The 14,595-nt window shown below is 44.5% G+C and overlaps 1 protein-coding gene across 6 annotated transcripts in view; it reads right to left on the bottom strand.

The window, feature by feature from the left end:
* The window catches only part of OGDH (oxoglutarate dehydrogenase), an 833,675-nt gene that overhangs the window by 580,385 nt on the left and 238,695 nt on the right, over window positions 1–14,595 (bottom strand). For all 6 annotated transcript variants that reach the window (XM_069214267.1, XM_069214270.1, XM_069214268.1 and 3 more), the window contains one exon: window positions 11,902–12,056. In XM_069214267.1, the coding sequence (XP_069070368.1) occupies window positions 11,902–12,056 (155 nt within the window). The remainder of the gene's footprint in view (window positions 1–11,901; window positions 12,057–14,595) is intronic.

Below are 14,595 nucleotides of genomic sequence, written 5' to 3'. Positions count from 1 at the left end.
AGTTCCTGAATTGCAAGCTCCTTAGATGGAAAAGGAGACCATTCCACAGAATAGGGAGGTGGGTGGGCAGTGACGAACCTGCCATTAGATTGATAGACTAGAAAGAGCATTACAGAACGTAAGTAACTTGTTCTTCTAATGGATATTTCTAACCGCAGATCCAATAGATACCAAATGAGTACCTCCCAAGGTGGTGGGTCTGTGGAATGGCACAAACAAAGAAGTCTTACTTGTTCAGTCCTGCAGAATGCCCATGCCGACAGACCTTAATGCTGAGTCAATAGTGTTACGAAATGAAAATGTCACTTACCCAGTGTACATCTGTTCGTGGCATCAGTCGCTGAGATTCACATGTTCTGCAATAGCTCGCCATCTGGTGTTGGGTCGGAGTGTTACAAGTTGTTTTTCTTCGAAGAAGTGTTTTCGAGTCACGGGACCGAGTGACTCCTCCTTCTGTGCTCATTGCGCATGGGCGTCGACTCCATCTTTGATTGTTTTTCCCCGCAGAGGGTGAGGTAGGAGTTGAATTGTAGTAATAGTGCCCATGCAATGGAGTGACTAAGTATGTACCTATTTAAGGTTGAGATGATACATATACAAATAGTTGAAGGTAACTTCCAAACTGCTACAGGCTCCCGGGGAGGCGGGTGGGCACATGCGAATCTACAGCGACTGATGCCACGAACAGATGTACACTGGGTAAGTGACATTTTCAGTTCGATGGCATCTGTCGCTGTAGATACACATGTTCTGCATAGACTAGTAAGCAGTTATTTCCCCATAAGCGGTGGTTTAGCCTGTAGGAGTAGAAGTTGTCTGAAATAGAGTTCTTAATACAGCTTGACCTACTGTAGCTTGTTGTGCGGATAGCACATCTATACAGTAGTGTTTGGTGAATGTGTGAGGCCTAGACCATGTGGCTGCCTTACATATTTCATGCATTGGGATGTTTCCTAAAAAGGCCATTGAAGCACCTTTTTTCCTTGTTGAATGTGCCCTGGGAGTAATGGGCAGTTGTCTTTTTGCTTTAAGGTAGCAGATTTGGATGCATTTAACTATCCATCTGGCTATACCTTGTTTTGATATTGGGTTACCTGCATGAGGTTTTTGGAATGCAATAAATAGCTGTTTAGTCTTTCTGATGTTCTTTGTTCTGTCAATGTAGTACATTAATGCTCTTTTGACATCTAATGTATGTAGTGCTCTTTCAGCCACAGAATCTGGCTGTGGGAAAAAAAAACTGGTAGTTCTACCGTTTGATTTAGATGGAACGGTGAAATAACTTTTGGTAAAAATTTAGGATTAGGTCGTAGGACTACCTTATTTCTATGTATTTGTATAAAAGGTTCTTGTGTTGTGAACGCTTGAATTTCACTTACTCTTCTTAGAGATGTAATGGCGATGAGAAAGGCAACTTTCCAGGTTAGGAATTGTATTCCGCAAGAGTGCATGGGTTCGAAAGGTGGGCCCATGAGTCTTGTTAGGACCACGTTTAGGTTCCATGAAGGAACAGGTGGTGTTCTTGGTGGTATAATTCTTTTAAGACCTTCTATGAATGCTTTGATGACTGGTATCCTATACAAGGAAGTTGAATAGGTAGTCTGCAGGTATGCAGATATTGCTGCAAGGTGTATTTTAATAGAAGAGAAGGCTAGCTTTGCTTTTTGTAAATGGAGCAAGTAATTTACTATATGTTTTGGAGTTGCGTGTAGTGGTTGTATCTGATTATGATGGCAGTAACAAACAAATCTTTTCCACTTACTTGCGTAGCAGTGTCTAGTGGATGGCCTTCTGGCCTGCTTTATGACTTCCATACACTCTTGACTAAGTTGTAAGTGTCCGAATTCTAGGATTTCAGGAGCCAGATTGCTAGATTCAGCGATGCTGGATCTGGGTGTCTGATCTGTTGGTTGTGTTGCGTTAACAGATCTGGTTTGTTGGGCAGTTTGATGTGGGGTACTACAGAGAGATCTAGCAGTGTTGTGTACCAGGGTTGTCTTGCCCACGTTGGTGCTATTAAAATGAGTTTGAGTTTGTTTTGACTCAATTTGTTTACTAGATAAGGAAGGAGAGGGAGAGGAGGAAAAGCGTAAGCAAATATTCCTGACCAGTTCATTCATAGGGCATTGCCTTGGGATTGCTTGTGTGGTTATCTGGACGCGAAGTTTTGGCATTTTGCGTTCTCTTTTGTTGCAAATAAGTCTATTTGAGGTGTTCCCCAGAGTGTGAAGTAGGTGTTTAGAATTTGTGGGTGGATTTCCCATTCGTGGACTTGCTGGTGATCTCGAGAGAGATTGTCTGCCAGTTGATTCTGGATCCCTGGAATAAACTGTGCTATTAGACGAATTTGATGGTGGATTGCCCACTTCCATATGTTTTGAGCTAATAAGCTTAGCTGCGTTGAATGTGTTCCTCCTTGTTTGTTTAGATAATACATCGTTGTCATGTTGTCTGTTTTGACAAGGATGTATTTGTGGATTATGATTGGTTGGAAAGCTTTTAGTGCTTGAAAAACTGCTAATAATTCTAGATGATTTATATGCAGTTTTGTTTGATGTATGTTCCATTGTCCTCTTATGTTGTGTTGATTGAGATGTGCTCCCCACCCTGTCATGGAAGCATCTGTTGTTATTACGTACTGTGGCACTGGGTCTTGAAAAGGCCGCCCTTTGTTTAAATTTATACTGTTCCACCATAGAAGCGAGAGGTAAGTTTGGCGGTCTATTAACACCAGATCTAGAAGGTGACCCTGTGCTTGAGACCACTGTGAGGCTAGGCACTGTTGTAAGGGCCTCATGTGCAGTCTTGCGTTTGGGACAATGGCTATGCATGAGGACATCATGCCTAGGAGCTGTAGTATTGTTCTTGCTTGTATTGTCTGATTTGGAGACATGTGTTGAATGACTCTGTTGAAATTGTGAATTCTTTGTGGAGTTGGCGTTGCTACTCCCTTTGTCGTGTCTATTATGGCTCATAGATATTGCTGTACTTTGCTTGGCTGAATGTTGGATTTTGCAAAGTTGACGGTGAACCCTAGTTTGTAGAGGGTTTGTATGACTTGATTTGTGTGGTTTGAGCATTGTGTGAGCGAAGTGGTTTTGATTAGCCAGTCGTCTAGATACGGGAATACATGTATTTGCTGCCTTCTGATGTGTGCAGCGACTACTGGTAGGCATTTTGTGAATACTCTTGGAGCGGTTGTTAAACCAAAAGGCAATACTTTGAATTGGTAATGTATTCCTTTGAATACAAACCTTAGATATTTTCTGTGTGATTGATGTATTGGTATATGGAAATATGCGTCTTTGAGGTCTAGGGTTGTCATGTAGTTGTGTTTTTTGAGCAATGGTAACACTTCTTGTAGGGTGACCATGTGAAAGTGGTCTGATTTGATGAATGTGTTTACTACTCTGACGTCTAGAATTGGTCTCAGTGTTTTGTCCTTTTTTGGTATCAAAAAGTACAGTGAATAAACTCCTGTGTTTATTTGTGTGCTTGGTACTAATTCTATTGCATTTTTTTGCAGTAGTGCTTGAACTTCTATCTCTAGAAGCTGTGAATGGTGTTTTGATAAATTTTTTGATTTTGGTGGTATGTCTGGAGGGAATTGCAGGAATTCTATGCAATAACCATGTTGGATAATTGCTAGGACCCATGTGTCTGTAGTTATTTCCTCCCATGCTTCGTAATATTGACTTATCCTTCCCCCCACTGGTGTTGTGTGGGGGGGGTGAGTGACGTGTGAGTCACTGCTTGTTGGTAGTGGTTTTGGGGCTTTGAAATCTTCCTCTATTCCTAGGGAATTGCCCTCCTCTATACTGGCCCCGAAAGCCTCCCCTGTACTGTCCCTGGTAGGTGGACGGTGCGGACTGTGAGGTACTAGCTTGTGTGGCCTGACCCCGAAACCCTCCTCTAAAAGGTGTTTTGCGGAAGGTGGTATAAGATCCTCTGCTCTGCGGGGAGTAGTGCGCGCCCATGGCCTTGGCAGTGTCAGTGTCCTTTTTGAGCTTTTCTATGGCTGTGTCGACCTCCGGACCGAACAGAAGTTTTTCGTTTACTGGCATGTTAAGTACTGCCTGCTGAATTTCCAGCTTGAATCCAGACGTTCTGAGCCATGCGTGCCTACGGATGGTAACCGACGTATTAATGGTCCTTGCGGCTGTGTCTGCTGCATCCATAGAGGAGCGTATTTGATTGTTGGAAATGTTTTGACCCTCCTCAACAACCTGTTTTGCTCTTTTTTGTAGATCTTTTGGGAGATGTTCAATGAGATGCTGCATCTCATCCCAGTGGGCTCTGTCGTATCGCGCTAGCAGCGCTTGTGAGTTTGCGATGCGCCACTGGTTTGCTGCTTGGACAGCGACCCTCTTCCCGGCTGCATCGAACTTTCTGCTTTCTTTATCTGGGGGAGGTGCATCCCCAGAAGTGTGTGAATTTGCCCGTTTTCTGGCAGCCCCTACCACCACAGAGTCTGGTGGCAGCTGAGAGGTGATGAATACAGGGTCCGTAGGAGGCGCCTTATACTTTTTGTCCACTCTAGGCGTTACTGCCCTACTTTTAACTGGTTCCTTGAAGATCTCCTTTGATTGGCGTAGCATGCCTGGGAGCATAGGCAGGCTTTGGTAGGAGCTGTGGGTGGAGGAGAGGGTGTTAAATAAAAAGTCATCCTCTACTTGTTCAGAGTGTAGTTCCACATTATGGAACTGTGCTGCTCTAGCCACCACTTGTGAATAGGCTGTGCTGTCCTCAGGTGGTGATGGCCTAGTTGGGTATGTGTCTGGGCTGTTATCAGACACTGGTGCATCGTACAAGTCCCACGCGTCTTGATCTTGGTCATCGTGGCTCATGGCGGTGTGAGCTGGCGAATGAGACGGGGTGTAAGTTGGCGAAGCCGGAGTTACAGGTGGAGGCGAGGGAGGAGGTGTTACCTTCTTTGCGGTTTGTTGCTGAGGAGCCTCTAGTGCTATAAACTGAAGTGTTCTCTTTCTTTTGACAGGTGGAAGGGTACTGATCTTCCCTGTCCCCTGCTGAATAAAGATACGCTTTTGCGTGTGATCCACTTCAGTGGATTGCAGTTCCTGTTCGAATCTGTGTTTTTTCATTTGTGAAGACATAGAATGCTCTTCAGTATAGGAGCCTGAAACTGGGTCTGTTGGTGCTTTTTTCGGCTCCAAAAACCCTGTTGTTTGTCTTTTCGGCTCCGAGGTAACCTTCCTCTTCTTTTGTGCCGAAAAATCTTGGCCCCTATGGTCTTCGGCGCCACTGTCTCGGCGTTGATCCGTGTCGACACCGAACTCTCGGTGTCGATGCTTCTCTTTAGCACTCTCTCGGTCCCGAGGAGGCTGCGTGCCGGTGTCTCGACCGGAGTCTGACGATCTCGACACGGAATGGGCCTTTTTCGGTGCCGATTGTTGGTCACCGGTAATTTGGGTTGAGCCATGGCCGGTTGGCAGTGGCGTCCCCTGGGCCTTTTTGCCTTTTTTAAGTTCTGATCGACGTCTTACTCACAGTTTTTGTATTGTCGAGTTCGTCGGAGTCTGAATCCTGGATGGAAAAGGATTCCTCCTGTTCCTCTTCTGTCTCGAACTGTCGATGCTCCTTTGGCGTGGACGCCATCTGCAGTCTTCTCGCTCGACGGTCGCGCAGAGTTTTTCGGGACCGGAACGCCCGACAGGCCTCACAGGATTCTTCGCTGTGCTCGGGTGACAGGCACAGGTTACAGACCGAGTGTTGGTCCGTATAAGGATATTTGTTGTGGCATTCAGGGCAGAATCGAAACGGGGTCCGTTCCATCGGCGTTGTTCTCCACGCGGTCGGGCCGACTAGGCCCCGACGGTGTGCCGAAATCTACCCCGAAGGGCACCGAAGCGCTTCGATGTTCAATGCGTCGTTGTGTGTGTTTATCTCGAACCGGATCGCAACGATACCGTCGAAAATCTTCCGTTTTCAGCTATCTTTCCGTTCCGAAACTCGGAGCGACAGGAACACGTCCGAACCCGATGGCGGAAAGAAAACAATCGAAGATGGAGTCGACGCCCATGCGCAATGAGCACAGAAGGAGGAGTCACTCGGTCCCGTGACTCGAAAACACTTCTTCGAAGAAAAACAACTTGTAACACTCCGACCCAACACCAGATGGCGAGCTATTGCAGAACATGTGTATCTACAGCGACAGATGCCATCGAACATAGGTGTACTGATGCCATGTAGCAGACGAGCAGATGTCCAGGGCAGGCACTGTGCAAGCTAACGCATTGGCAGCAACTTTGGCTCTGGAAAATGAGCCCTCAGATCTTCGGGACCAGTTCTTAAAACAGATGACTTTCCACCATGATCTGGTCCCACCTCTGCACCACCTTGCCTTTCTTTGGTTCAGAGAGCCCCCACAAAGACCAAATCATCCAGCTGATGCTCCTTGGTACGCTCAGCACTCTATAGGGTCTAAGCAATAAAACCGCTCTTCCTCTTTTGAGGGATGAGATGGAGGAGCTAAGGTGCTCACAGAAGCAAAAGGTTGTCAGGCATGAAACTATGTCACCACCTTCAGTAGGAAATTAGCCAAATATAATAACGCCAGTTTCTCCAGAAAAAAGGTTAAATGAAGCAGCTGGACAAAGAGGGCCTGAAGCTCACTTGCAAGATGCACTGAGATTACCACGACAAAAAAAAAAAAAAATGTTTTCAAGATCAAGAGGAGCAAAGGACAACTGAGCATTGGCTTGAAAGGTGTACACATTAGAAAAGTAAGAACCAAATTAAATTATGTTTGAGGCGTCACAAAGAGGCTTTGGCAGAAACAGGTTAATAACTGCCAAGAAAATGCATCATGCTACATGCTCTACTATCTTATGGAGGCACAAGGCAGGCCATCACTGTCCTCCACAATGCATTAAACTACTGCGCAGGGGAAGATTCAGGGGGGGAGGGACAGAAGGAACTCAGCCCTACTACACCCACTGACCGACAATGGAGCCAGGCACTGCAACACATTAAAGGGGGAATCCCGTAACCCGCACTTCCAGTTCATACAGTTTAACTTTGTACAACAACATATCTCACCCTGCATCAAGCTTATGATCCCCGAGACATCCTCAGAGTGCGCCAGATGCAGGACACCTGATGCCAAATGGTCTGGGAGTGTGCAGTACTGCTACGGGCCTGGGAGGACGCAACAGAACTCATGCCTTTGGTTTTGGATCATGCATTTTCACCTACACCCAAATCAGTTACCCTGAGAATCCGACCCAAGGTGAAGGGAGACATTTACAAAGGCTCATTGATCTCTGTTATCCTTTTTAAACGCCAAATTGCTATGATAGAAGGCATCCATGGCCCCAGATATTAAGAGATGGTTGGGGACACTATTGACATGGGAACCTGCAGAGTCAGATGTGCTCACAGGGGTGCATCCCAGAGGTGGGGACACAGCGGACAGAGGGTGATGGACGTTTGTATCAGGAACATAGCGAAAAACTGTAACTGTCCACCTTGAATGTTGACTAGATCATCACTGACTGTTCCCTAGTACAGGTTGTATAGTTGCATGTGGGACAGACTGAGCCTTGCTCTGGGTTCTGTAGGCTGCCTGAATTGTAGGACCCTTCGGAACCCTTGCAGTAGACATGAGGGTGAAGGTGACACTATATGGGAGATGAAAAGACCCATCTCTCCCACTAGGGCTACACAGATGTTATGGAAAGGCACCTGGCTGCCAGGATTACGGCAACAACTCCAGAAGGGAGATATAAGGATATAAGCTGCAGCAGCTCAATCTCTACGCATGAAAGTGCAGGTTACGCTTTGGTTCTGGGTGCAAGACACTGCCCAGCTACTGTGACAGATTATCCACAAGCTTAAGTACAGCTGTTTCACCCATCTACATCCTGAGCTGAAAAACCAAGTTTTTAGTTTTTTTCCTAAACAAGCCTTCTGGTTGGGCCTGACAGTTAGGGGCGAGCATTCCACAATTTCACCGCTAAGTAACCAAGAGAGCTCCCACCTATTCACACTTTCTTGACTCTGGGAACCATTGCCAGCATTTCCAGTGCTGATTTTAAGTGCCTCGATGGTATGTAAGGCCTAACAAACGATTGACGGTATTTTGGCCCTTTGTTAGTAAAAGCTTTGTAACAATAACACAAGGCCTTTTAACGAGGATCTCTGCTTCACCAAAAGCCAATGGAGCTCCTTAAGCTCAGTCCCGATCAACAAACGGTTTGGCAATTTTAGTAAGAGCCGTGGAACAGCATTCCGGAGCTTTACACACGGCCCTTGTTTTAAGTTCACTTTATCTGCTGCATATTTACCTTTTGGGAATTTTGTTGGGGGAAGGGTGCTTTAAGTTGCGCCGTAATAGGTACATACCCTTCAGTCCACCGCAATATTACTGACTGAGCAGAAAGGGCTAGGTTAGCTGCACTTACCTGCCTCATTTCCTGCTTGAGGTGGCCATTTTCAGAGGTCAGGGAGGAGGGTGTAGGAAAATTGCGATCATTTTTAAGCAATCACTACAGTATTCTCCCTCTCTGCTTAGCATTGAGAAAAGTGAAGCAACCTCCTTTACTTTGGCTTGGACTAACAACAATACGGTTTCAGGTATCTTAATCTATCATCCACCAGGCCTGCTTTTCACTTTGTTTATTGTTAGCAAATGTCTTGTCCTCATTGGTACTTTACTATTCAAATTTTATAGTGGTTGGAGGTCTGAATACGCATTTCAATGACACTGTTTGGCAGCAACAACTGTGACCACTGATCTCAAGGGTGTGTAGCTCAGTCAAGATGTGACAAAAACACACATACTGGGGCACATTTTTAATCCTATTTTCTTAAACAGGACGGGTATAGTGATTAAGGAGCCCATTCCACTCACTTTATCTGACCATTTCGCCATTCCTTTTTTTGGTCCCTTATGAGAAAGTACCCAAACGTCCTGCAACCACCTCTGCAGCACAGGCAAGATGGTGGGCCAAAGCTACCCCTTTGGAATTTGATGCTCTGGCTACTAGCCGCCCAATTTTGGATAGCTCTATTGATACAGCTAATGTACAATTAGACCAATGGAGCATTAGATCAAATTGCTCTGTTAGAGAATCAGCAAACAAAAATGATCAGCAGAACGGTTTCATGAGGATCTGCTAGTTTTAAAAAAGTATAAAAGCCTTGAATGCCTTTGGCACAGATAGTCCGATCCTACTGCTCTACCTGTAAAAGGGAATATACAGCAGCATAAAAAACAAGCATTTGCAATGCAATGGGTCTCGTGTTTACTCGAGTTAAAGCTGTTAGCGTTGTAAACTCCTAACCGGAATTTTCTTGCCACAAACGCAAAATGAAAAGTAAAACAGTTTCATATAAGCAAGCCCACGATCGCCATGAGCGCAAAGCAGACACACAAAAGGAAACAGAAGTTTGCTTGCAGTGAAACTTATCAGCAAAAGTGCAATTATCGATATAACTGTCAAAAGTGCAAATATTCATGTAACGGGGTCGATGCCATGCAAAGAGTACGACTACAGCCAAGAGATTGTGCTGCCTACGAAATAAAGAGAAAAAGTAGTCCAGAAACCATACGGAAAACATGGAGCCTCGTATGGTTTCAGTAGTTGGCCAGTGCGCTCGAGGCGGGCTAAACACCGGAAAAGGCATGACGTATGCATGCCTTTCACTAATTAACTCAAGCAAATTTTAAAAGGCAAGCCCACGAACCAACCAAACTGATGGGCGTGACATGGGCATGGTTTAAAGCCCACAGAGAGATTACACCAGGACAGAGCGCTTTGTGCGCTTGACCTTATTGCCATATTAAGACAGCTCTTTGCGAATTCTATTCAAATAAATCCAAGCTGTCCAGATCTCCTCCCGCAAGACTTAGAGTGGTGAAGCCACTGTTATCCTTATCTTGTGTCTCAGCCTTGATCACAACATCAGAGGAGGGATGCAATGTTCTGGCACAGTTCTTCCTGGAATAGGTGGCTGTATGACTCCTTTCCTGTAGTAGCTAGAGATTCTCCCTGTATAAGTGTTTGGTTTGATTGCTTGGAAAACAGCTGTAGGCTGCTACATTTCAAGCCTACTGAGCCCGAGGAGCTGACCACGTTATATGCCTCGGTTAGGTCAGGTTCTCTATTGAAACCTCCCTCCCCATCCATTTTGGAAGGAGTTAAGGAGGTGGTTCAGCATTTGGGGAGCCAGTGGCCAGATGCCTGGGAGATGGAAGCATGCAGTGGTGGTTCTACTTCTAAAAACACTATTGGATCCTACCAAGTCACAAAACGTTTGTCTGGTTGCACTGCAAGATTATGAATAAGTTTGTCAATAAGCAGCTATTGAGCTCTGTTGAGAGCCATGACTTATTACAAAGGACCCAATTTGAATTTCGCCCCTCATCCAACTTTGAGTAAGCCTTACTAGCGACAGTCAATGTGTCAGATTTTGGACACTGGGGGATTCTGCAGTGTTGGTGCTGTTGGATCTCAGTGCTGCATTTGACACACTCCCACAATATCCTGATCGAGAGACTATGGGTGGGCTATAAAGTACTGCAATATGCTGCCTCTTTTACAGGGGTGCCCCTTTCGGGTGTTACAGAAACCTTACCAGTCTAAGTGCTCCTATCGAAGCAAGGAGTTCCACAGGGGTCCCCCGTAAGTCCTACCTTGTTTAATGTATGTTTGACCGCTGGTAGATGTTATTGAATACTATGGGTTCACAATCTTATCTTATGCAGAAGACTCGCAGCTTATCTCGCTGTCACAGAAATCTTCCCATATGGCCTCGTCCTCATGCCTCAGCCTCGCAGATATTGCTGAGTGGATGCTCATGAACTGCCTAAAGCGTAAAGCTAGGAGGACATAGGTTCTGACATTGGACAACCATTCAAACATCTGGCTGAATGAATGGTGACCCCGCAGCAACTTGGCCCAGTGCCTGATTCCAACCCAACGGTCAAGAAATTTGGGTTGATGAAACTGTCTTGAAAGGCAAATCACTGCAATGGCAGAAAAATGCTTCGAACTACAAGATAAGGAAAATATTGTGCTTCTTGCCAGAGTCAGCAAAGAAGACAGTGGTTCAGGCTCTATGTCAAGGCTCAGCGACTGCAATGTTATGTACCTCCGACTCACACTGGCTAGGATCGAGACTCCAGAGTGCAGAACGCGGGTTTTCATGGATTATGTCAATTTGAAATGTACTTTTCACTCAACTGTTAAAGTGAGTTTACTTCCAGAAGGAAGCGCACTAGCTGTACAGTGAAGTTACTGAGTGTTACATTGTGCCCTAATGAACCAGAGTCGCTAAACCCATAGTACACCAAGCCTGCACACAAGTGCTACCTTTATACGGCCGGGAACATCACCAGCAACCAAGCGTACATACAGGGAATATAGCACAAAAACCGTGATTGTGCCACAAAACCAAGAAAAATACTCCCCAATATGTTTGCTATAATCAAATCAAACTAAGCATTAGGCTAAACACCTGCATTAGACTTGGATAGGCATTTAACTATGATGGCATATTCCCACTATTTGGATCCAGGAATAACCTGCGCAGAAGCAACCTATTTTAGAAGAAGAAAGGTTTGTGATTTTGAACACCTTAATATTATCCAAAAATCATAGTCTATGAAAGAAACAGTCTTAGCTCTAGATTTATACCATAGTAAGCGATGGTTGTGTGAGCATTTGGACAGAAACAAAAAGCAAATCCTGCAAGTGTTCATTCTGCATACATTTTCTCTCAAGGATTAAGTAACAATATGAGGAGCAGAGTAAAAAAAAAAAAAATGGATGAACTATATTATACCCAAGACTGAAGAAGCATGCTCTAAACCAGAAGCGGTGACTGTTGCCATCTGTTGAGTAATCATTGAAGGAGCAATGCTGGGGGCAGTCTTACCTGGTGGAACGCACCAGCCTGGCCAGAAGGGTGCGCTTCTCCTCAGTGCTGAACTGCATAATTCCAGGCCTCTCAAATTTCTCCCTTATCCACTGGCATTGCTCCATGTCATTGATGAACATAAACTCCACACCGATGTGTTGACAGTATGCCATCTGCATTCAGAAAGTAAATTAAAAATCAAATGAGTAACTTTTTCTAAGAGTTTAAAGCAATCTGCCCATCATATGTGGGTGGAAGAGACTCCCAACAAGCTGCAAAGAGCACCAACTATGAATCAGTGGTGCAAGGTGAAGTTCTGGCCCTGCCACACATGCCATTCTTATGGGTCATTGATCTTTTTAATGAGTTTCTTCATTCTCTATTCACAGCAAGAGCTCCCCTCATCCTTGCAAACCTCTCCCCTGTAAATCACAGCTGCCTCAGGTTTAAGGTCCTCTTACTCCATTCCACTACTTGCAATCCCAAGAAGTCTCACCTATTTCCCCCATTCACTAAACTCCCTTGACTTTCATCCAAAGGCATGTAACTGAATGAAAATGTCACTTACCCAGTGTACATCTGTTCGTGGCATTAGTCGCTGCAGATTCACATGTGTGGCACAGTCCGCTGCCTGGTGTTGGGCTCGGAGTATTACAAGTTGTTTTTCTTCGAAGAAGTCTTTTTGGTCACGGGACCGAAGGACTCCTCCCTCTTTGGCTCCATTGCGCATGGGCGTCGACTCCATCTTAGATTGTTTTCCCCGCAGAGGGTGAGGATGGAGTTGTTTGGTATAAATAGTGCCCATGCAATGGAGTGAATATGTATGTACGTTAAGAGTTTCTAATAATTATTTACAAATGTTCAGATGTTTAAGATTTATGATCTACTTCTAAACGGCTACAGGCTTCCCGGGGAGGTGGGAGGGTACATGTGAATCTGCAGCGACTAATGCCACGAACAGATGTACACTGGGTAAGTGACATTTTCAGTTCGATGGCATATGTTGCTGCAGATACACATGTGTGGCATAGATTATAAAGCAGTTACCTCCCCTAAAAGCGGTGGTTTAGCCTGTAGGAGTTGAAGTAGTTTGGAATAATGTTCTTAGTACAGCTTGGCCCACTGTAGCTTGTTGTGCATTTAGTACGTCTACACAATAGTGTTTAGTAAACGTGTGAGGCGTAGACCAGGTTGCAGCCTTACATATTTCGCTCATAGGAATGTTTCCTAGAAAGGCCATTGTAGCACCTTTCTTTCTGGTTGAGTGTGCCTTTGGTGTAATAGGCAATTCTCTTTTGGCTTTAAGATAGCATGTTTGAATGCATCTGACTATCCATCTAGCAATGCCTTGTTTAGAGATTGGATTTCCTATGTGTGGTTTTTGAAAAGCTATGAACAGTTGTTTTGTTTTTCTGATTAGCTTTGTTCTGTCAATGTAATACATTAGTGCTCTTTTGATGTCTAATGTATGTAGTGCCCTTTCAGCCACAGAATTTGGTTGTGGGAAGAACACTGGCAATTCTATTGTTTGATTTAAATGGAATGGTGAGATTACTTTTGGCAGAAATTTTGGATTTGTTCTTAGAACTATTTTATTGTTGTGTATTTGAATAAATGGTTCTTGTATGGTAAATGCCTGTATTTCACTTACTCTTCTGAGGGATGTGATTGCAATGAGAAATGCGACCTTCCAGGTTAGATATTGCATTTCACAGGAATGCATGGGTTCGAAAGGTGGACCCATGAGTCTTGTTAAGACGATGTTAAGATTCCATGAAGGAACTGGTGGTGTTCTTGGTGGTATAATTCTTTTTAGCCCTTCCATGAATGCTTTAATAACTGGTATTCTAAATAGAGACGATGAATGAGTAGTTTGTAGGTAAGCAGATATTGCTGCGAGGTGTATTTTTATAGATGAAAAAGCGAGATTTGCTTTTTGCAAATGTAGTAAGTATCCTACTATGTCTTTAGTAGAGGCATGTAATGGTTGTATTTGATTGGAATGGCAGTAGTAAACAAATCTTTTCCACTTAGATGCATAGCAGTGTCTAGTGGAAGGTTTTCTAGCTTGTTTTATGACCTCCATGCATTCTTGTGTGAGGTCTAAGTGTCCGAATTCTAGGACTTCAGGAGCCAAATTGCCAGATTCAATGATGCTGGGTTTGGATGCCTGATCTGTTGTTTGTGTTGTGTTAACAGATCTGGCCTGTTGGGTAGTTTGACATGCGGTACTAGTGAAAGGTCTAGTAGAGTTGTATACCAAGGTTGTCTTGCCCATGTGGGTGCTATCAGTATGAGTTTGAGTTGGTTTTGACTCAACTTGTTTACTAGATATGGAAGGAGAGGGAGAGGGGGAAAAGCGTACGCAAATATCCCTGACCAACTCATCCATAGAGCATTGCCTTGTGATTCGCGGTGTGGGTACCTGGATGCGAAGTTTTGGCATTTTGAGTTTTCTTTTGTTGCGAACAAATCTATCTGGGGTGTTCCCCAAATTTGAAAGTACTTGTTCAGAACTTGGGGGTGAATTTCCCATTCGTGGACTTGTTGGTGGTCTCGCGAAAGGTTGTCTGCTAGTTGGTTTTGTATTCCTGGAATAAATTGTGCTATTAGGCGAATGTTGTTGTGAATCGCCCACTGCTAAATTCTTTGTGTTAGGAGGCACAATTGTGTTGAGTGTGTTCCTCCTTGTTTGTTTAAATAATACATTGT

This window comes from Pleurodeles waltl, chromosome 11 (assembly GCF_031143425.1).
Source record: "Pleurodeles waltl isolate 20211129_DDA chromosome 11, aPleWal1.hap1.20221129, whole genome shotgun sequence".
Lineage (NCBI taxonomy): Eukaryota > Metazoa > Chordata > Amphibia > Caudata > Salamandridae > Pleurodeles > Pleurodeles waltl.
The sequence above is the reverse complement of the archived record's forward strand: the minus strand, read 5'-3'. Positions and strand labels throughout refer to the sequence as shown.